The sequence below is a fragment of the Macrobrachium nipponense genome, chromosome 15 (assembly GCF_015104395.2).
Source record: "Macrobrachium nipponense isolate FS-2020 chromosome 15, ASM1510439v2, whole genome shotgun sequence".
Classification (NCBI taxonomy): domain Eukaryota; kingdom Metazoa; phylum Arthropoda; class Malacostraca; order Decapoda; family Palaemonidae; genus Macrobrachium; species Macrobrachium nipponense.
In genome coordinates, this window is record NC_087208.1 from 74,761,418 (window position 1) to 74,785,559 (window position 24,142).

The window sequence follows — 24,142 nt, forward strand, 5'->3', positions numbered from 1 at the left end:
AAATAGAAAAAAAAAACCACGTTCGGTCAAATTTGACTCTACCGAAATAGGTTGAAAAAACGCAATTGTAAGCTAAAACTCTTACGGCCTAGTAATATTCCGTCATTTTTCTTCATTTTGAAACAAATTTGAAGTCTCTAAACAATATTGTGATTTATGGTGAATTTTTGAAAAATATATTTACCTCACTCCGCGCGCCGATTCGCGGCCGCAAGTCTCCGAAATACGTACATCGCATTATTCTAATATTTGCTCCTTTTCATATTAGCCTTTTTATAGAGTTTCATATATCAAAATGTGCGCAAATTCATGAAAAATACAATAAAAAATAATTGAAGGTTGTAGCTTTTTCCATCTCCGAAATATGTGCATATAAAAAAATATATGTATAAAAATTTCGACATTCGGTCAAATTTAACTCGTCCGAAATGGTCGAAATCTGCAATTCTAATCTAAAACTCTTACAGTATCGTTAATATTCAATCATTTTGTATTAATTTTGAAACAAATTGGAAGTCTCTAGAACAATATTTAGAATTACGGTGAATTTTGAAAATAACATTTTTTTACGTCCGCGCGTTACAAATTCGTACATCATTTTGTGATAATATTTTTCCGGTGTTGCTTTTATTGTTTTACTATGTATTATATATCAAAAGAATTGCAATTTAGTGTACAATACAACGAAAAAAAAAGTAACTCGTTAGCTTTGACCGTTTTTTGCACAGCGTGATTTGAATACAATTATCTATGAATTTTTTTTTTTTCGCTACCATATATCGCATTATTTACATATGATAATGATATAATTTTTCATTTCTGATGATTGCATACTAAACTTCAGGCAATGAAAAAAAAAATGAGCCAAAAATGAACTCTTAATCTTCAAAACTAAGCGCGCTGTGATTTTTTGAAAAAATAATTTTTTCCGCTTCCGCGCTCACTCCAAACCGGCGCCGGCATACAGGAGAGATTTTGATTTTTAGGGCTTCGGCGTAAGAGGGTTAAGATACCTAGACGACTGGCTGGTGATAGAAAAGTCCAGAGAAAAATTACTTCGGGACAGGGTGACCCTCCTGCAGTTTTGTCACAGCCTAGGCATTGTGATAAATCAGAAGTCGAAGTTGGATCCAAGTCAACGGCTGGTGTATCTGGGTATGATTGTAGACACAGTAAAAGCCAAAGTGTTCCCAGCAGACCAGAGGGTAGAGAAATGCAAACAAGTGTTGAATGCCTTTCTGGAAAAACAAACACAGCCAGCAAGACAGTGGCAAGGAGTACTGGGAATTCTAACTTCTTGGAGAAGCTGGTACCACAAGGGAGGTTACACCTTTGATCTTTGCAATGGAGGATGAAGGAGTTTTGGTGGCCAACGGTAGATCACCCATACGAGCAAATTCCCTTGTCGACAGAGGTGGGGAAAGACCTACTGTGGTGGGTGTAGGACAACAATCTGACAGTGGGAAGTTCCCCTTCAGCAACCCTCTTCGGACCTCTTGCTGTTCTCAGGTGCGTCACTCGAAGGTTGGGGAGCCCACATGGAGGAGCTGATGATTTCAGCAAAATGGAGTTGCAAGGACAGAGAACTCCATATAAACGTGTTGGAGTGAAAAGCAGTGTTTCTGGCACTTAGGAATTCCGGGAGAAGGTGAAGGGGCAATCAGTGGTATTGATGTCAGACAACACCACAGTAGTAGCTTACGTAAACAAGCAAGGAGGCCTCATATCTTGGCAGTTGCACATGATGACAGTTCAACTTCATCAGTGGGCTGTAGAGAACTTAGTAGACATCAGGGCCAAACATATTCCAGGAAAAAGAAACATAGTGGCCGACAAGTTAAGCTGGAGGAATCAGTTCCTGGGAATGGAGTGGTCTTTGCATCAACAGGTAGTGGACAGAATGCTCATATTGTGGGAAAGGCCGATCATAGACCTATTCTCAACCAGGTACAACAAAAAGTTGGAAGTGTTTTGTTCAGTAGTCCCAGACATAGAGGCATTAGCAGAAGATGCGCTACAACACCCATGGGACAATCTGGACGTGTACGCATTTCCTCCATTTTGTCTAATCCGTCAGGTTCTGAACAAGGTAATGCAGTCTCAACCTAAAAATGACTGGTAGCGCCTTTATGGCCGAAAGTAGAATGGTTTCCGGATCTGTTGGAACCCCTAATGGACGTGCCGAGAGAGTTACATCCGTGGAACAACCTACTATGTTAGCTGCACATGGAGATGTACCACCAGTCAGTGAAGTCCCTATCACTTCACGGATGGAGACTGTCAAGTATCTCCTGCGAGCGAGAGGCTTTTCTCAGAAAGCAGCAACACAGATGGCAGGAAGTATCAGGTTATCTGCAGCGGTCTACCAAGGAAAATGGTCAGCATACTGTGATTGGTGTCGTAGAGGGAACTTGTCTCCACTCGGAACCACTATTCAACAGGTAGAAGATTTTCTGATATATCTCGGGACAGAAAGGCTTATGTCTGTATCTGCTGTAAAGGGGTACAGGGCTGCTCTAGTCTCGGTCCTACTCATGGAAGGTGTGGATATTTCGTCTTCATGGGAGTTGGCTATGTTAATGAAGAGTTTTGAGCAGTCCTGTTCTCCGAAGGAACTAAAAGCCCTGGATTGGGATTTGACCATGGTACTGAGTAGTCTTACAAAACCCACCTACGAGCCATTAAGACAGTCCACATAAAGGAACTTGACCCTGAAGACAGTCTTCTTATTGGCCCTAGCCTCAACCAAAAGGGTGGGGGAACTGCATGGTCTGTCATATGAGGTAAAGCATTCGAGAGGTTGGAAGTCTATGGTATTCAGGTTTGTCCCAGAATTCGTAGCTAAAACTCTAAACCCATCAGTAGTGGATGGCAGATTCGACTCCTTTTCCATACCCCCTCTGGCAGTATTTGTAGACAATGACTAGGAAGAAATGCTTCTGTGTCCCGTCAGAGTACTAAGAGCGTACTTAAGAAGGACGAGGCATCTCAGGGCAGGGTGCCGGAGGCTGTTTGTAACTACAGGATGGAACAAAAAGGAAGTGTCGAGGAACACAATACAGTGGTACCTCGAGATACGAAATTAATCCGTTCCGAGGCGGCCTTCGTATCATGAGTTTTTCGTATCTTGGACTGCATTTTACATGTAAAATGGCTAATCCGTTCCAAGCCCTACAAAAACACCCCAGTAAATTTCATAATAAAGCTAAATTGACCTATAAACAATGAAATACTACAACAATTTGGACCATTCAATACCTAAATTAATACTTATTTCTAATTCCTGTAAATAAAGTGTATTAGTGTACATGCATACAAGAAATACTATATGTATGTAGTAAAATGTGGAAGCTTTCCTTTCGAGTGAGGCTATCTCTGAAAGTGGCGACAGAGGAGGAGGACAAGCGGCAGATACGTACGTACACTTAACTTTACGAAACACACAAAAAAATGTAAGGAAAATATACATAAACTAAACTTTACGAAACACATTAACAAAACTGTAGCACTTAACTTCACACAATTTTTTTTTTTTCTTTTCTTTTTTCCCTCCATACAAAATTTCAGCTTCATCACCACTTTTAACTTTCTGATTTGTAGTATCACTTGGTTCTTCCTTTTTGCTTACTCCTGCTAATACTAAAGGCCTCTTTAAAAAATAACTATCCAAGGAAGATTGCTCCTGCCTACTTTTCACAATGTTCCTGAAACGACTTGGGCAAGCCTCATCGAACTGCGCAAGCATACGGCCTGTGTAAGCCTTTTCTGGGTGTGTTTTTTTTCTACAAATGATTGCACTTTATGAAAAGCAGCTAGAACATCTTTAATTTCTGCCGTTGTCATAAGGTCGTCGTCCTCTTCTTCGCCGCTGCTACAGAACTCTTGAACAACTATATGTTGCATGGGCTCCAACTCCAGGTCATCCATCGTAAGGTCCTCTTGGTGCTCCTCGAGAAGGTTGTTGATGTCGTCCTCATCGGCGACCAGCCCCAACTGTTTCTGATTCTGCAGCACCAGCTTCGCCCACGTCGAATCCCTCGAAGTCTCGGGTGGATACGGCATCACGCCAGTTTCCTCCACAAGGAATTCAAGGTTCACCTCGAAACCTCCTGCCAAGCTTGGTCAATGAGTTGGATGCATATCACAACATTGAAATGCTCCTTCCAAATTTGACGCAAGGTGAGGTTTGTGGTATCGGTGATGTCGAAACTTTGAATTTTAGCCTAGCCTAACCCCTTTTATTTACACAAATGAATAATCTACCCACCTGTACGCTTTCTCCAACTCCAGTATACTCCAGAAATCACCTTATAACAACAGCACAACAAGACTTACGACCCAAAAACTCCTACCAGACAGAGAGCTCTCCCCAACCAACCAAACTCCACCAGCACGTGCTTTCTACTGCCCCCTGCTATTGTTTACATCCCCCCGACGCCGCTGCCATCTTGTCTATGACGTCACAGCCTATGACGTCACAACACAACTTAAATACATCAAGAGACACCTTCTAGAATCAACCATATGCTGTCCATATATAGGACACCCACCATATTTCAACAATGCATAAAATACCAATAACAATTATACAATATATAATCAGAAACATCTCTTGAAAAGATGTTTCGTATACAGCTTCTTAAAGTTCGATATCACTTGCTGGTCCATGGGCTGGAGGAGAGGGGTGGTGTTAGGCGGAAGATAAAGAACCTTGATGAAGGAATACCCTGCTAGGATATCTTCCTTGAGGCCAGGAGGGTGGGCAGGGGCATTGTCCAACACCAGCAAACATTTCAGAGGGAGGCGCTTCTCTTCCAAGAATTTCTTCACTGTCGGGCTGAAACACAGATTTACCCACTCCGTGAACAAAAGCCTCGTTACCCAGGCTTTCGCATTAGCCCTCCACATCACTGGAAGCTTCTCCTTAAGCACTTTGTGGGCCTTGAAGGCTCGAGGAGTCTCGGAATGATAGACCAGTAGGGGCTTCACCTTAGGGGCTTCACCTTGCAATCCCCACTGGCGTTCGAACGTAGTGCGAACGTAAGCCTGTCTTTCATAGGCTTATGCCCGGGTAGCTTCTTCTCTTCCTGCGTGATGTATGTCCGACGAGGCATTTTTTTTCTAAAAAAGGCCAGTCTCATCACAGTTGAAGACTTGCTGAGAGCTGTAGCCTTCCTTGGTCATCATCTCGTCGAACGTCTTTTTAAAGGTTTCGGCCGCTTTCGTTTCCAAGCCGGCCGCCTCCCCATGCAGCACCACTGAATGGATGCCAGTCTGTTTACGGAATTTCTCGAACCACCCATGCGAAGCCTTGAAGTCTGGGGTTGGTGTTGATGTCTCTTCTCCTCCATCGTCTTCGGCCTGGGCAATCAAATTGCCAAAAATAGTGCTGGCCTTGTGGGAGATTGCCGTCTCCGTTATCGTATCACCAGTGATTTCTTTGTCTTTTATCGAGACAAGAAGCAGCCTTTCCATCTCGTCGTGCACGTGGGTCCTCTTGCTGGACAAAATAGTGACGCCCTTGGAAGGTGTTGCTGCTTTGATGGCATCCTTCTGTTAAGGATGGTGCCTATTGTCGACGGATTTCGGTCGTATTCCTTGGCGATCACACTCAATCGCATACCAGCTTCATACTTCTTGATAATCTCCATCTTCGTTTCTACAGAGAGCATCCTCTTCTTTCCGTGAATTTCAACTTTCTTGGGACCCATGAGTACGTATATACTGTACGTAATTTACATATAAGTATGGAGTAAAGTTCTCACACAACATGATAAAGTACGTATACTGCAACAAAATCACTAACGAATTTACGTTAATAAATGAAATCGTTAGAACGAACGAATACCGCGTACGTACGATAATGATGCTGCTACTGAGTGGCCGAGGCACACCGCTACATAGATGCATGATGGGAAGGATGCTGACCAATAGGAGAGAAGGATCTCATGGCGGTGACTAGCATCAGGAACCAATGGGAGAGCAGGAGAATGGTGCCGAGTCTACTCAGTTGGCGGCGCGCCAGTTTCAAAATTGTTATCTGTGGTCCGGGCGAATCTCGGACTTTACAGCAACAACCTTTCGTATCTTGAGCAATTTTCGTATGCAGAGCCGTAAAATTTTTCGTATTAGCTTTCGTATCTCGAGTTTTTCGTAAGTTGAGCCTTTCGTATCTCGAGGTACCACTGTATTGTTTTGGCTGAGAGAAATGATCAGGAATGCATGCATGACAGAAGATAGGGTTAAATAGCCGAGAGAGGGCTAGAGCTCATGACATCAGGGGCTTGAGCGCTTCTTTGGCATTCAAGAAGAATATGTCTGTGGAGAGAATTTTGAAAGCTGGTATTTGGTAATGCCAAACAACTTTCACTTCTTTTTATTTAAAAGATGTTGCCCATAGATCCTTGGACACCTTTTTTTTTTTTCCCCCCCTTTTTTCCAGTGGTGGCGGCCCAGCAAGTGGTATAGCTCATCCAATACCCCTGGTGGGCCAGTTTGTGTCTAGTCTAAGATGAAGGTATGAAAGTAAAATGAATAAGATAACTGGTCTTTCTTCTTTACTGCTTTCTTTCTACTCCTTTACCTACGGGCAGTATGAAGGAGAGTACCATCATGAGCTGGAACGGACTAGATGCAGGTGAGGTGGTCAGCCATACTGTAAAGATAATGTAGAGTATAGTATACTTTTCAGTAGTACCACACTCCTCTCGGCAATAGGGAAAGAGAGGGGTGATAATAAATCCAGATACAAGGGACAGGAGTGGCTTATGAGAATGGCATCGTAGGAACACCCAGAGAGGGAAACCAATAGATTCTCATATATCTTTGGTTCAAGGGTTAGTAGTCCATTGTCTTAGAATACACCTACTATTCGGAAATGGATAAAGGTGGCAAACTCCCAGTCAGTTATAGAGACTTACCTCCCACCAGTAAGTAAGTCTATCCTAATGTTAAGACCGAAAGTTTGTTTCGTATATGAACAAATGACAAATTTTTAACCAATTTGTATTTTTCATAACTAACAAACCTGAGGTCTCAACAGATAAAGGCCCACCTCTAACCACCCCTCTAGCAGTCTAAATTGGGTTGGAAGAGTAACTGTCAGGTCAAGGGGCGCCAGGGCCATTCTGGGTCTCCGTGACCTGGTATAGATGCCAATAGTCCCTGGATCTCACAAGTTTATTTTTAATTTACCGGTTTCCAGCTTGGCGCTAGTATTATCCTAATGTTAAGGCCGCAGGTTTGTTAGTTATGAAAAGTACAAATGGGTTAAAAATGCGTCATATTTGCATGTATGAGACAGCCTTTAACTATGAAGAGGTAAAAAATCATTGCAAATTTTCATGATTTTATCTCATATCTGTATTATAGGACGACTTCTAAATTACAAAACTAAAATATTTTTTTTGGAGTGATTTGCAAAAATTAAACAGTACAACCATATAATAATGATGACTTAAATAAAGGTGGTTTTACTTTTATCCAATTACAGTATTACTACTACAGTATTATCATATTGTTACTGTATTACAGAAAATAAAACATCGTCGTGTACATCATTTGCATTTGATATTGTTTACATTCTCAAAATCTCGGCTAATTTGAGTATTGGCGATAGCTTCATTGCCATTATTTGTTAGAAGAGGAATAATTTGGAGATACCTTTTATTGTAAATTATGAAGTTTGGTTGAAAATGTGCTCAAGTTACTTCATTGTAAAAGCATGAGGTGCCATTTCTCCAGTTCCAAACATCACTTTTCCTGGCTGCTGTTAGTTTTATTCAGCCTTGGCTATAACCTGAAGCTTTAATTTACTAGTATTCTTACTTTTAATGAACAATGAATATTGCTATCCTATAAGTGTTATTACTACCGTAATTACACTACCATTGAAATTTCTAAAAGGTTACTGAAAGATATAGATTTCTGTGAGCGCAACCTTAACTTAAATGTTACATTTTCTTAGCTGGGATCACATAGATAAAAGTTTGTTTCATTGATTTAGAAATATTCTTCCAAAAGGCTATTTGTTATGAAGATATGCCAATAATATATAAGGTATAAATGGTTTTATTACCCTTATTATAATTTTATTTCATAATGTGAATCTTCATGTTGTAGGTGGTTAGGCTGTAGCACCAAGGCAGAGGCTAGCCTACTGATACACATCTTAGAATTCAAGTTTGATTTTTAGAATTGTATTATAAGATGACCCACGATTTTTAGGGGTGAATTTTAGTATTTAATGGTTGTCTTATACACAGTAATTTAAGTCTCATAACTAACTGGATGTTGACATGTACTCAGACCTTGAGACATTGCCAGGTTGCTTATTTTATTTTATTTTATTTTTCTTTACAGGTGATGCTGCAAACATGTCAGATTCAGAGCCCAGGATGAGGGAATTAGTGTCCTGGCCGAGCTCTGTGGCGTGTGCAGTTAGGAGGCCTGGGTGTCCGTTTTAGCCGGGACCCAAGTGCCTGGGAGGGGGGAGGGATCCTATTCTTCTCTCAGCCATTCTCCTCAGCTCTCCTGCTCTGTGCTACTGCTGTTATGATATAGAGGTCATTGTCTTTGAGAAAAGGAGTTATCATTTCTCAGAGTACTTTTTGACAGCAGATCCAAAAAGCAGGTGAAGGCGAGAGGTGGCTGCCGCACGCATTATGGAGGGAGGGACTTCGCGGAATGGGTGGGGTAAACGCGGAGGGTGGGGGGGTCAGCCCCTGGTGGGAGGGTCTCCGGGTGGGAGGAGGCTTGAGTCCCCAGCACACAACATCAATGCCCACTCCTGTGCACCACCTCATTTTATAATGAATCTTTTATAAGTCAGGGTGGAGGCAGCTGTGTGGGTGCACCACGTGGATTCTACCTCAGGCTCAACTATCAAGTGTCTGTCACTCAGACCTCACGAGATCACCTCACACGTGTAGGTGTAGCTAGTGATTTATTATATTTTGTAAGATATGTAAATATTAATGATTTATTTTGTATCATTTTCTTGTATGTCTTTCCCTGTGCCAATCATTTTCCCCACAAGTCATTGTTGTTTAGAGCATGGTAGCCTTGTGTCATTTTTATTCTTGTTAGGCCGTGGGGACGAATTCCAGTTATTGGATTGAATGCAGTGGCAAGCAGTTGTATAGTGAGCTTGAGGTAGTATGTGCCTCTTTGATAATCAGTATATTTACCAGTCTGAGTAATCCATGTCCATTTCTGATGGTAGTGACTAAGTAAAACACCCAGTATGGTGCTATTTTGAATTTGAGAGGGTGTGTATTTATAAGGAGGTCACCAGTCTAGATTTTATTGAAATAAATCACTAATGCATCAATTCTTTTCAAGTTGTTGTTGTTGTTTTTTTTTTTTTTTTTTTTTTTTTTTTTTTTTTTAGAGTATCTCTGCAGATGATATTGACTTATATTAGTTATGGGGAATTCATACTTAATTTTTCTGAAATTCTTCTCTCCCACTGGTGTTCAGGCTGGTAGGTGTACTGCTTTCTTTTATGGTTTCAGCTGCAATGTCAGATTCCAAGAGAATTCCATATCAAGAGCGCAGTTGCTTGTGCAAAGTTATGTGGCACTGTACAAAGCAATGTCGCCTGCCCCACGCTTGGAATCGATCACTGCAGAGAAAATCATATTTCGTTTTCCCAGTGCACATTAGGACTTAAATGGAAACGACTGTGATCATAGTGATTTCAATTTAATTTTTCTATACTGTTATACGAAGTTGTCACTACTTTTTCTCTTGAAAGACTTTAATACACAAATTGATATAGAGGGTACATGCTGTGCAATAGATGTTACTTGATCTAATGTTATGAGAGGGGTATATTGCAGGGGAAATATTCAGATATTACTAAGTGGGACCCTTTAGCTTCATTTAATATAGGAAAAAGAAGGAAAGGGGTTTTGGGGGTTTCTTACTTCGATATGGCAAAATTTGTAGGTTTAAGAGCCAAAGAGGGAAGTTCTTCTGTACTTGAAGATTACCTTTTTACAATGAGACCATTTCTTCAATCAGACACTTTACCTTCCTAAGATACATATCATCTTTATACAAACACAACTCTTTGGTTCTTTTTACAAGGGGCTGAACTTATATTTTGGAATAGGTGAAACTATAAAGAGGGCTATCATATTTTGAGAATAGGTGAAATAGGGCTTAATGAAGAGGGGCATTTTTATTTAAAACCTTAGTTATCATGAAATGGGATCCATCGGGGGCAAAATAGGTATACTGTAATTTTCAACGTTAGGGGCACCGTAAAGAATCCTAAGGAGGGCTTTGCAGTATACAGAGACTTGTATCTGTGTTTTGTGGTACCTTGGAGAATTGGTTATTTTATAACTATTCTATTGTCTCGAAAATAATGAATATATATTCTCAAAATAAAAGCTTGAATGCTTGTTCCAAGGTTCTCACACAGTAGAGATACTAATCACTGTAGACTTTTGGCCCTCACTTTTGTCACTTTCTGAATTCATAAATTTTGTAAGGGTTCTCCTGGCATTTGTAATACCAGTGGATCATAGGTTAATTTTTGTAGGTGCATCCATCTGTAATTTTGGATAGTAGCATCCTCAGATTAGGTGTTATTAGTGTCAGGAGAAACCCCTGGTAGCAGCTTGTTTGGTGTATCCGTAGACAAATATTGTCCATATGTAGTGTTCTTTGCAGTGTTTCTTGCATGCCCAAAGTAAATGGTAATAATATTGCAATGTATTGGGTACTAGTTGGCTGCCGGGTATTGTAAAAATAAAAATTAATCTATTAGAACAGAGGTTGAAGCTGTCATGAATCTGCTCGTGATTTTATTATGAGGAATTTTTCTGATTTTTCAATGGGTTGTTGAACAGCTAAAATTTGGTGATGTGTTGAATGTATGGTACTTATTTGTTGTCATTGGACAAAAAGCAAGCCTGTGTTTGTGAACTAAATTTTATGATGATGGTTTTGCCTGCAGGGTTAACTATACCCATAGCAGTGTTTATTGTCAGTGGTTATTTTTTCTTGTTATTGGAAAGGCTTGATATGTAGGAAGCAGTTTATACCTCCAGTTCTGAAAAAAGTTAAAACCTTAGTGGTAATGATGCTTTAAAGTGGTGGCAATGTGTGGTGTTGAAGTTGAACAGTAATGCATTACAGCTGTTTCTTCACTACTACATCTACAGCCAGGCTACTACCAACTGCACATACCGTAGGGTTTGGCATAAGGCAAATTTCATTCTAAAGGCAAAAGAGAAAATAAGAGATAAGGAAGTTGAGGTGACACTGTTCAATGTCACTTTCTTGCAGGCCAAAACCAAAGTAGCCGATCAACTATGTATGGTGAATTGGGCTACATCTGTAAAGTGATGTGAATAATATCTACATTTTTTATGTTTCTATTAGGGTTGGCATGCCATGGCATTTTAAAATTCAAGAATAACTGTGCTTATGCTTGACAGTTCTCTCTTTTTGCCTAATTGAGTGAAAATGTCTCATGCAACTGTGTAGTGGTTTGTGACCCTTCAGGCACCTAAAAAAGCTATTACATAAATTTTAGCCCCAGTCTTGCCCAATTGTATTTGCCCAGAAGAAATTTATCCTGTTTTTCCCCTTGCTCTGTATGAGGGGACTCATATGTTTTTAATATTTTCCACTTATGGTTGCATAATTGTGACTACTATTGATTACTTTTTTATCATTCTCATCATTACTAGTAATTGGTATTAAGGATGAAGTTTGTCACCCTTTTGGAGCTCTTGTTTGTCCTAGACTCTGTGCCTTAAAGTTTAAAAAAGTATTCCCCCTCATAAGTCAGAATTTGTTTGCTCTTATATGTGTGAACACATTGCATGCCTGTGTTTATTGCGCCATTAATACAAAATGTTATGGCTGGTAAAGAGAGGTTGCTCCAATAATCTTTTGGTGTTAATTGCACAATCTCTCTTGTTTTCTTGGAGGCTCTCCTCCAAATTGCACCTTGTGAGTCATCCCAAGCAACTAATCTCCACCTCTGTATCTGAGAGAGCAACCTGGAGTCAGAATTTTAGAAGTGTTCAAGATGGTTAGGAATGAGCATTGTGTGCAAGATTACATAGTATGGTGAGTGAGGTGGATAAGTTTGCTGCCAAGAAAATTAAACTTGATCCATTTGTATTAATATTGTTGCGAAGTGATTCTCATTTATGTGATAGGCCCAGTCAAATGACTATGCATTATGATAGGAAAATTTGCTAGGCTATATAACAGGAGTCATTTGGCAGTTAGGATATTCTCTCCGTATATCAAAGGTTACCTTAGCTACTGCTAGGAAAATTGTTAGGCTCCATTTCTGATATCGGAGATTTTCTTTTCTTCCTTCCATAAATTACTATGGCTAGGTTGATGATAGGTTGTAGGAGAAAGGGAGGGATGGAGTGGCTAGAAGTATAGGAATGGATAGGCAAAAGTTAGGAGCCGGGTGGGTGCTCATTGCATTCTAGTGTTGTTATTTTTCTATCTGAGCAGTATTTCAGTGTTCTTTAGAAAGAGAAATAACAGCAATGTGTGCATTTAATTTTATTTATTATATTCACTCTGGGAGTGAGGGTGTTTTGAGTGAATGACAGCTTCTTAATGTTAATTCTTTGACAAGTTCGTGCATACGAATTTATTTTAATGCGGGTCCTCTCTCTCTTAGTTTCTGATCATGCTCAGTGATGATACTAGAGTTATTATATAGTTATGGTCTTAACTAGTCATTAATATGTTAGGGATACGATTCTTCGCTATTTTTATTATATTTTTCAGAGATGTTATTAGGCGTTAGGTTAATTATATCCTATTTTTGCTCATTTGTCAATGTTCTAGTACAAATATTGTTATTGATATATCAGTTTTAATTGTTTTTGTTATTTGGAAGTGATCAATGGGAAAACTGACTTTCTGATTCCAGGTGTGCTGACTCTCTTCAAAATTTTTTTTCAAAAACGTGTGTGGTTAACCACTGTACTCTTCAAGTAGTCTGCCCAAGGATGTTTTCTTGTACAAATTTTTTTTTCTTTTTTTTGCTGTGATAAGTGTTGAATCCTAATTTGTATACAATTGTGATAAGGTCGCTGCACAAAGTTAGGCTCGCAATGTAGGTACTCCTTATTATTAGTACTTATCTGCTATTACCCAAACCCACTGTCTGGGCAAGTGTGCGCTAAACTACAACATAACCATCATTAACCTAGAATAATTGCATGTCAAAGGCTGCTGTTGCTAGGTTTGTTATTCTGCCATGTACTTGGTATATTGTGGTTAAATTGTAGGATCCAGTTGTTATCAGTAACTGAATAAAAGATTGATTAGCTGTTGCCATACATTGTATATGCGTTGTAAATGATATTGTACATAGGGAGATATATTTTGTTTTGATATAGATTCCTCTCCAGATCTGTTACCTTTGTGTGTATGCTTTTTTAAGTCCTTTATCATAGTCCTTGCATTCATATATAGGGCCTAAGTACATTGTTACAAATTAGTCATAGAAAATTATAGTTTTCACTTCCCATTGTTTGTGATATTCCTTGAACTGAAACACAAACCAATCATGCATTATGAGGATAGAGATAGTCTTTTCACCAGGAAATTTTTCCCATTGAATGTAAATAAGTTTTTGTGGCAAATGGTGTGATAAATGACACAAATTGGGTGAAGAAGTATTGTACTAATGATATTAAGATTAAATGTAATTAAAAGTTACATAAGATTTAATACTCTATTTTTTACCTTTATTTAGGTTCAGGAATTTACGCTCTTAAGAAATTTTCTTACCTTAAAGTTAGATTGTCATTCCCTTACATATAGAGGTCATTGCTTTCATGGTTTGTGTGTAAACTGTAGCAGCTAAAAGGTTCCCTTGGCCTATGGTTAATCAGATTTGAAATTTAATCTGGTGAGGTGACTAGAATTTTAAGTTTCTAGGGTATTTTGTGGTAATTTTGTCCCTATATGAGAAAATATTTTGAGAGTATTGTACTACAATTCTTGAAAGCTTATCTATATTGTTATCTTTTATACTAAAGGTAGTTTACATAGTTTGTGAATAGCCTTGTACTTTGAGAATTCCATTTTACCCTTGGGCAGTACTGAAGTTTACATGGTATTTGTTTTTAAATAATAGCTATAATTTGTATGTAAAAATAAACACTGCTGTGTGCTAGGACCTTCTAAATATTGTCCTTTGTAAAGGTGCAAAGGTGGGGTTAATGCAAATAAAAAAAACTGCAGATTTAAAGTTAAGAAATATTAGATTTTGTAACTTCCAACCAAAAGCAGAAAGCAGCGTTTTGGCTGAACGTCAAAATGAAGCTTTAAAGCCATTATATTATCTGAAAGATAAATTTTCAAGTGACAGTCTGCAGACTAATTTTAAATTACTGTTAAGGTGCAAAACCAGTCTCGTTCATGTTAATTTTGCTATGGTACAGGTGTGGTGTGATGTATGTCCTTGCAAATAGAATCTTGGAAGATGAAGATTAATCTTGAAGTTTAAAAGTAAAATCTCAGGGATGGTACGTATTAAAAGATACAATGGACTAAGCATATTTTTTCCGAGACCTTTCTTCTGTCAATTTACTGTTGTGTATTCTGAAGGTATGAAAATTATCAAATTTTGATATTTGTTTTTGGGGGGAGCAAGTCATGATTAATCCTTGTCTGTCTGCTAGGTCATATACAATCATATCTGATTAGAACTTTTGTTAATTAGTGGTGCAAAGTATAAATGGTATGGTGATTAAATTGTTTTATTTCATCCCATGAAACCATTAATATTTATAGAAATTAGGATGCCTGAAAACCAGCCCAAGAAGAGCCGTTGTTAGGCTCGGAGGTCGGGACCAACTAATCCTTTATAATAATTATAATGTGTGGCTTGAAGAAGCCTTAATGAACAGTATGACAATGAATGTGTAAGCACTTACCATGTTCATCTCCCAGATGAATGAGAGTACTAGTTTAACTTGCCTAACATTAATAAACCGATGTGAATATTGTAATGGCATAAACTAAGGGTATTTAAAATCGGTAAACCAACTAATATTTATTTAAAAATCTCAAAATATACAAATTCAAATGAAATTTAAATAAAATCTAGGTTCAAACCTTCAGCAACCAAACTTCATTTCTGCGATTCCAGAATTTAACTGGAGAGTTGTATGCATTCCTGAAAAATATTTTGAAATATTAAAAGGAAATGGTAATGGCAGTAGCTTACAGATTAATTTTACTACAAATGTTATGTTACAATACTGTAGTAAAAATGGCTTCCTGGGCAAAATGTGATCTTAAAATACCACAGCAGATAATTGCTCGCAGATAAAATACCACAGCAGATAATTGCTCACTAGATTCATGGGCTGCTGTAAATTTTGGGGGAAATTCTCTAATTTCAGGATCATTACCTAACCAAGTATTGCACAAGCTAACGGTTTTCAATTATGTAGTGCAACATTTGACAGATTACCCTTCACCAGTAAAATTCACGTGAACTGATACATATTCCTCCAGTGTCTGGATGACCACAAGCCACCATCTTTGAAAAGCAGAATATGTATGGCTTCGTTGCCCTGAAGCGCATGTTCAAGGCCTAGTTCAGTTTACTAATGGTGAATTCTCGTAGACCACCTGTTTTGACGCCTACATTTTTTTTTTTTTTTTCCAACAATCAATCTGAAGCCCCTCTAGGCTGATAACCTTTCCATACCATTAAAGTACGTTGGTAATATTCTTCCTCCTCGTTATGAATATAACTTTGCTAAATCAATGGCTAGCTTTAGCAAGTATCCCTGGGAAACCACTGACACCACAGAGGTGTTTGGAAATTTTAACAAATTCAAAAATAATTTGATTGTGCTTTTTTTCCAACGTTACAATTATATGTATATTGCTGTTTATAGGTTTTATGATTGTATTCTTCCATAGGTTATTCAAGATCGGTATGACCAGAAACCCTTTAGTAATAAGAATGAATGTAGAGATACATCGGTAAAAATAAATTAACAACCAAACGTATTTTAACTATTTTTAAGTTCCCTTACTTCTAATCATAATCCTACTTCCTTCTCGGACAGGGAACCAATATGATGTCACTATACCAGTGGTAATGCCCAATTAAATTTGTTAACGAGTTTTGCGTGCACTACTCTACTTTCAAACTGCCTATTCGGGTGGTTTGTTTTGTTTGTATGGTGTTTTTTGTTGCATGGAACCAGTGGTCATTAGCAACGGGACCAACGGCTTTACTTGACTTCCGAACCTCGTCGAGAGTGCTTCTATCACCAGAAATACACATCTCTGACCCCTCAATGGAATGGCCGAGAATCGAACATATAAATTAAAAAAATTTGCAATTAACTTATTTTCTTACTTTGGCAATTGGTCCTGGGCCTGCTGGGAAGTCAAACACACTTTTAGTTTTTATGTCTAGGAGTGTTTCCTGTTGGTTTTAACACTGTAAAATCTATATACGAACTTATAATGTTAGAACCAACTAAATATAAGCCTGTTAGCAGAAGGAAATATGCTACTAGTCTGGGGACTGGTGACTAAAGGATGCGAAACGTGTTCTCACAGGAATAACCACCACTTCAAGGGGTTCTGAATAATTACATTGTCATGGAACAATTTGCAATAGCACTAAATGAAAAACTCTTGGTTAAAGTAAAATAATATGCAAAGGATACATTCGTGTTTTCTGGTGCTGCAGTTGCAATTTGATTAAATCCTACCTCCAATGATAAATGACAGCAATATACCAAAGAACTAACCAGTTTATGCCCGAGATCATGACTTGTGAAAAACGTATAATTACGTCCTATTTCTTGTACGTAGCGTTAGCAATTTGAATGAGGCAGACGAGACACTTCAAGATAAGTAGAAAAATGGTCAAGGGGCCATAACTCTAAAAATATAGTAAAATTATGCAGATAATAATGCAATGAATAAAAAAAATGCGCAATTATTTTGTAAGAGTACTCTGTGAACTGGAACTAAAGTAATTCTGCATTCTCAAGTAAAACGAAGGCTGCTGTTTGTTAAGAGAAAATGTTCTGTATAACTTACAATTTCCTTCACAATTCTATCGTTTCCTGAATACCTTTGACCTTTATTTTACTACCGTTATTGTTTCCTGAATAACTTTGACCTTTATTTTACTAACGTTATTGTATGTTTCTCATACGCATGTTATAGCTATTTTTTCTTCCTTAATGTGGCAACTGAGAAATGTAACTTGTCCTTTGCATTAAATATCTTCCCACGGCTAATCTGTTCAAAAATGTGCATTGACCTACTGAGTACCCTGGGACCTGAGAAAATTAATCTTTATTATTGTATAATTCTTTTATGACCAGTAAGTCAAAAGAGTACACCTGTCCCTAAAAATAAGAGTACAATCGTATGACAGTGTTACTTAAATATTCTATTCTCTGTCTACAAAATAACTAAAATATTTATGGTTCTTATATAGAATAAATACTCACCAGTACATGATGTCAGACCGCGTTTCTTCCCCAGCTTCTTTCAAAACGGCCCGAAGTGAATCTGCTTCCTCTAGCCAAGTTGTTTCAGTTGTAGCGTAACCACCAAACTTCCTGTAAAATAGTCGAGTATCCTTCAGTAAAAGTAGAAGAATATCATACCATACGAAACGCAGACCTCTTTAGCTTACAATACATATGGCACTCTAGATCCTTTATATATATTTTCTTTTCATTCCGTTAGGTTTCTTTTCATTTTCTATCTTGCTCATATTTTCAGATTAAAATCGTAGCCCCGGATCTATGAACTTAGAAATGTTAATAAGTTTTTATAGTTATGCATCAGTTTTATAATAAGGCAACAATCATAAATGCACGGGAGCTCATACAGATCTCTTTTGTAGGGGGTGAAGAACCACCATATAAAAGTGTGTTCTTTGTATTTTAAGGGGAACATATTTCCGGTTCAGAGGCATAAAAACCTCTAAAACATGACGTGTTTTTGTCATTGAAAAACTAAAACGGAGACATGCAGCCCTTACCATTCATAAAGCAGCATTCAAAAGTTTCTCTCACCCTATTTATCCTAAATTGCAAAGGAATTTAATAAAAATTAATTTATTAAATCAAGGTGGCCTATAATTTAATAACTACTTATCAATGATTGAACAGTATTAAAATTATCTAGAGGCGAAACACCGCTTGATGGTAAGAGTGGTGCTGGCTAGTTGCTGGCGGGAAGGGAAGGCTGCAAGAGGAGAGTCAGGGACGTGCATGACGATACTGACGATGGTTTGGCGGGAAATTTGATTTTAGGTAATCAAGCCAATTATGCCGTGCAAAGTTGTTTATCATTTCCTTAGTTATATACACTGTAGAGTGCGAGTAGTACGGTGTGCAACTATGCTACAGTTAGGTCAACATTTTAGTTTTTTTTTTCTTTTCCTGTATTCCAATTACGGATCTTTCAGTCCAGAGAAAACAGGGGACATGTCACTGAAAACGGGGACTGCGTCTGGTCACCACATTGTATTTTAAGAAATAAAAATTATTCCTAAACTTACTTCCCTACTGATTTAGTTTTAAATGATTTACGAACTTATGATTACTATCCATCTCGATCTATGGGACATTGCAATTTATTTACCTATATATAAAAACCAACAGACCTGTACAATAAATTAACCAAGTAATTTAAAAATGAACACACTGCTACCTCAGACATATGTGCTAATTCAGAGGATGCCGAATCCATTCTTTTGGAACGAGGTTTCCAGCTTGAAACACCTGGAAAACTGCATTATGTATTTGCATTATACTAAGCAACAACATCGCGAGATTTCTCCTTGTGCATTGTCTGATAACTTTTTATTTGCCAACAGGAAAATGTAAAGTGATGGAAAAGTTGAAAGAGAAACAGATCCATTTTCACCCCTGTTGAATTTGTGGGGATTGTACCTCGGAAAATAAATGAGGATTTTCAAAATCAAGAGATTCGGCATGTGTTGAATGCCTGATAATAAGTATATAATCGTGTGAATAATGATAAGCATGAATATGATCATATATGCCCACTTGTGAAAAACAAACATTGTAGTTAATAATAAATCTCCAAGGTTTAAAGGTGAAATACTGGGAAAAAAAAAAAAAAAAACGAAAGGAGAACTTATGGAGAAGATTAAAAACTGATCGTTCATAGGATGTCTGTAAGTCTGTGAGAAATGAATATAAACTTCTGATAAAAAGGAGGTAAACTAAGTACTATAATAAAAAAAATTTGCGAGGCCGGAAAGATACATATAGGTAATATAATCTCCTTGAAAGTTTAAAACAGGAAATTTCAAAAGAGAAGAAACTACCTGATGGTTATAGAGACCGAGCTTTAGCTGACAAGTTTTCAGAGTTTTTCAAGAATAAATTTGAAATTATAGCTTCAGTTTTTGGAGATGTACAGCGTCGCACCAGCACAACTGCAGTGGTTGATCCTACTGTAGGTTCACAGTTTTTAATAGAATAACTATTGATGATGTCACTAGAATGATTGAGAAAGCCAAGAAAACAAATTGTTCTCCCGATCCGGTGCCTATACCGGAAATAATTGCAGATAAGAACTTTTTAAAATTGCTATTGTTAAGCCAGTTTTAAAGGTACTCTCGGCTATCAGGAGGCGAGTTCATATAGGCCTGCATCAAATTTATCTTTCATGTAAAAAAATTATGGAATATGCGGTCCTCGAACAATTAACGGCTTACCCAAATAATGCAGGTTTTTTCCTGATTGCCAGACTGTAATCACACAGCTACTTTCCACCGAGACAACTTAATGTTCAGTAGTAAATGACCTACTGCAAATGGTGGATACAGAGAAGTGTGGTATTTTGGTGCTCATGAATCTCAGCGCTGCCTTCAACACAGCTGTACATGACTTACTATTAGATGATCTCTAATCCATCGAAGTTGTAGATGATACACTCGAGCTTTTGAAGTTTGAAAGACAGACAGGTCGTACTGCGCACTACAGATTGGAAATGCAGTCTCTTCGTATAAATCTTTGACGAGAGGAGTTCCTCAGGGAAGTGTCTTCTCCAATTCTGTATCTATACAATTAGTTTGTCTAATATACTACATAATCTTGGAGTAGAATTTAAGTTATATGCAGATGGCACATAATTCTATTTCACTGTTTAAATATTGAGGATACTAATAAAAAATTAAATTTTCTATCTAATATTAAATAATGGATGACTTTCAACAGTTGAAATTGAACGGGAATAAAACTGAGCTTATGATATTCGGTAAGGAAAGTAACTTAAGGAGTTTGCGTGTTAATTAAGTCTGTATAAATAAAAATTGGGTCCAGGCAACTGATACGGTCCGTGATCTCAGGGTGTACTTGGATTGTGACTTGTCACTCAGTCTACAAATTGATAATGTCTTAAAGTTGCTGGATATCATCTCAAGAATATATAGCCTCTGTGAGGAAATATCTTGAGAGTTCTGTTAGAATCTTGTCACCCACTATTATAAACCGTCTAGATTATTGTAACTCTGTGTATACTGTAGGTTACCCAACGTGCAGTTCAAGAAACTGCTGAAAACTATGAACAGAGCTGCTAGAGTCTGCTATACTAATAAAAGGGACAGGATTACCTCCGTCTTAATTGATTAGCACTGGCTTCCGGTGAAGGCCAGAATAATATTCAAGTTACGTGTTTTGACCCATCGAGTTGTTAAGACCGGGTCTCCTTGGTATTTGAGGTACCTACTACAGTTTATACAACCAATAAATCGACCTGGTACAAAACTTGTAGCAGATGGTTTCAAGTTGGTTGAGCCTCGCTTTTCCTCCCCAGTCTGGGGCTCCAGAGCCTTTAATTAAATATGCAGCTCCCTCTTGAGCTGAGGCAGATTGAGGATTTGAAGTCTATAAAAGGAAACTTGAAACCTTATTGTTTAATCGATACTGTGATATGGAAGATGAAACAGCGAATGTGGAATTTGCAGTGTGATTAAGTACATCTGATGAATAAACTTAATTTCATAGAAGTAGTGCGCGACCTGGATAAGCCGTCAACAAATAAAGAACTGGAATGAACCCCCAGTACTAACCAGTTAAGCATACCCAGGCTTCTTCCTGAATGCTGTGACTAAAGGAACAAAGGAACCTTGTAAACAAAATTAACAACAAAGTGGTTTGCTGTCTGCTTAGGCTTCTGATAGGCTAGAAATTATAATTTTTGTCATCCTTACAGACCAATGCAAGTCTAGAGCAAGCATTACTGTTTTCAATGCACGTCCTTAGATTTAAAACAGAAATGTGACTGTTACAACCATTTACCCTTACTAACAGGAAGGTCAATGCAAGCATTTCTCTTCGCCTAGAAGAAAATGACATAAGATTTTCACACTGAATTATAACTTAAAACAAAATACACATATTAAGGAGTCATCCAACAAAATTTTGAATTTTCAAGAGACTTTCCAAGACGAAACTGACAACCCATTTGGATGCTACTGCTGCTACAAAGTATAATGGTACAGAAAATGGACCAAAAACATCATAGTCTACCAGTTACACATTTTCTCTTCACGTATCAGGTATGCACCCAATTTGCTAGAGTACTTACTTAGCATACTCTGAGGCCTGGGCTCGTTTTCCATGGCAATCTGAGGCCTGGGCTCGTTTTCCATGGCAATAAGAAATGAGAAGATTAAAAAAGCTAGCGCTATTCTATGTTACATTATTGTTTTTTAGCATATCTATAAGCGCTTATTTTTTCACAATACAGACCTGTGGCCTCAGTTCGGTGGCCTGTTCATCTTGATTCAAAGAGTGTCACTGAATTAGAGGCATTTTCCTTACTCCGCAGCAAACACAAGCCGACGGGTTCCTTACCTTGTAAACACTGTCATCGCAGGTCTACTAATGACGGTGACTTCTCCATTGGTAGGCGTTGGGTAGTTTGACTGGTCCTTCTCTTCCAAGAAGAAACAAGCTGTGAAGGCTTTTCCTTCTGCCGTGATTTTGTACTCAATAGATGCTGGGATGCCCATTTTTAAATGGCGGTCTGTAAAATTTGGAAGAGAACCTTAGTGAGTTACCTGAAATGCTTTTATCATATCCCTGCTCTGTTTTCTTGGTTATGCGAGTGTATTTGCAACAGAACTCATTTATCATCATCATCACTTATCTATAAAATATATGAACATTAATACTGAATAAGCCTAAAAGGTCTAAAATGCGAAGCAAGCTTCCAACCAGAAATATAATTTAAAATAACATAAAAACATCATTATGGGCAAGGGCAATCACAGGGACCGCCCAAACATATAAAATTATTCTCAACGTCATGCAGACGGATATCAGTGAGACGTATGGGGATTATATTAAAAATTGTTTTTAAGCTTCATAACCAAATATCTTACTATAATAATACTTTTAGATAAACGTTTACCTTTAACTACCTCAGCACAAATTCAATAAACTCATCACCGAACATGTTCGGACTTACTCTCATGGCTTTGTTTACAGGCGTTCATGGGGAAATGTTCACCAATGATTATTGCAAATGATCAGTTTTCATTGAAATATGTTCACAATCCAAGTCGATAAAAATGCAACGCAAGCGAACATCTTCCTTAAGGTCGTGATTGTACTCACTTTGACTATTTTCCCCTCCGAGGTAACCGAACAGCCTGAGGAAGACCTGCACTTGATCTTCGTTGCTGTAGCCTCCCTTCTGTTCCGTGCAAACCCAATTTTTACTGGGATAGAGTCGCTCCTCGTAACCCTGAAAAAATATTCTCTGTATTGATACATTATATGTATATGTTATATATATTATATATATATATATTATATATATATATAATATATATATATATATATATATATATATATATCCTTAGAAGACGGAGCTGCAGCTCTAGGTACATCTTATTAGAGGAACCATAGGGAAAGGCATCGTACTCCGGTACATTTATTTTGCCGACGTTTCACGATTCATAGTCGCATCCTCAAGGCTATAATTAAAGATAAACACACAACATTAATACTACGCACTGCATAATTCATAAAAATTACGCAATATTTAAAAATTCAATGAACATCAGCATGTTGAACATTAAAAAATTTTGAATATCTTAAAACAGAAAAACACCAAGCGCTACAATTATGTACAGTAAAGTTAAATTTAAAATTATTTTAAAAATTACAGAAAAAAGCATAAAAAATTATGATATGTATGTAAAAAATTAAAAATGAAGAATAGATAAATAACACTAAAACAGTAAGGCCATTCTGTACCTTATCCTCGCAAAGGACGGGCAGTGACAGAATTTAAAATAATATAAATATAAATTCTCTCAGTCACTGCCCGTCCTTTGCGAGGATAAGGTACAGAATGGCCTTACTGTTTTAGTGTTATTTAGTGTTATTTTTAGTTTTTACATACATATAATTTTTTTGTTTTTTTCTGTAATTTTTTAAAATAATATTAATGTAACTTGACTGTACATAAATGTAGCGCTTGGTGTTTTTCTGTTTTAAGATATTCAAAATTCTTTAATGTTCAACATGTTGATGTTCATTGAATTTTTAAATATTGCGTAATTTTTATGAATTAGGCAGTGCGTAGTTTTAATGTGTGTTTATCTTTAATTATAGCCTTGAGGATGCGACTATGAGTCGTGAAACGTCGGCAAAATAAATGTGCCTGAGTACGATGCCTTTCCCTATGGTTCCTCTGATATATATATATATATATATATATATATATATATAGTATTGGTAATCTTCTTAGGCACAAAGATATGGTAACTCAGTTGTATTCCACATAGGAAAATTGAAAAATAGTCTATCTCAGAAAATGCCCAACAGTTTCGTCCTCCAAAGGACCTCTTCTTGGAGCGTTTATTAAGAAGAGGTCCATTGGAGGACGAAACTGCTGGGCATTTTCTGAGATAAACTATTTTCATTTTCCTATGTGGAATAAAACTGATATATATATATATATATATATATATATATATATATATATATATATATATATAGTATAGTACATACATATATACATATATATATATACATATATATACATACATATATATACATACAAATATAGATATATACATATATATATATAC

At 37.4% G+C, this 24,142-nt stretch overlaps 2 protein-coding genes across 4 annotated transcripts in view; one reads left to right on the forward strand and one right to left on the reverse strand.

The window, feature by feature from the left end:
- The window catches only part of LOC135195060 (transportin-1-like), an 89,164-nt gene extending 74,404 nt beyond the window's left edge, over positions 1-14,760 (forward strand). For all 3 annotated transcript variants that reach the window (XM_064221415.1, XM_064221417.1, XM_064221418.1), the window contains one exon: positions 8,362-14,760. The gene's annotated coding sequence lies outside the window, so the exon portion shown is untranslated. The remainder of the gene's footprint in view (positions 1-8,361) is intronic.
- Positions 14,761-15,048: 288 nt separating this feature from the next.
- The window catches only part of LOC135195061 (heme-binding protein 1-like), a 26,109-nt gene continuing 17,015 nt past the window's right edge, over positions 15,049-24,142 (reverse strand). Inside the window, exons 4-7 of the mRNA XM_064221419.1 lie at positions 22,659-22,788; positions 21,894-22,065; positions 17,502-17,612; positions 15,049-15,184 (exon numbers count right to left, since the gene is read on the reverse strand). Coding sequence (XP_064077489.1) covers positions 15,118-15,184; positions 17,502-17,612; positions 21,894-22,065; positions 22,659-22,788 — 480 coding nt within the window. The 3' untranslated portion in view covers positions 15,049-15,117. The remainder of the gene's footprint in view (positions 15,185-17,501; positions 17,613-21,893; positions 22,066-22,658; positions 22,789-24,142) is intronic.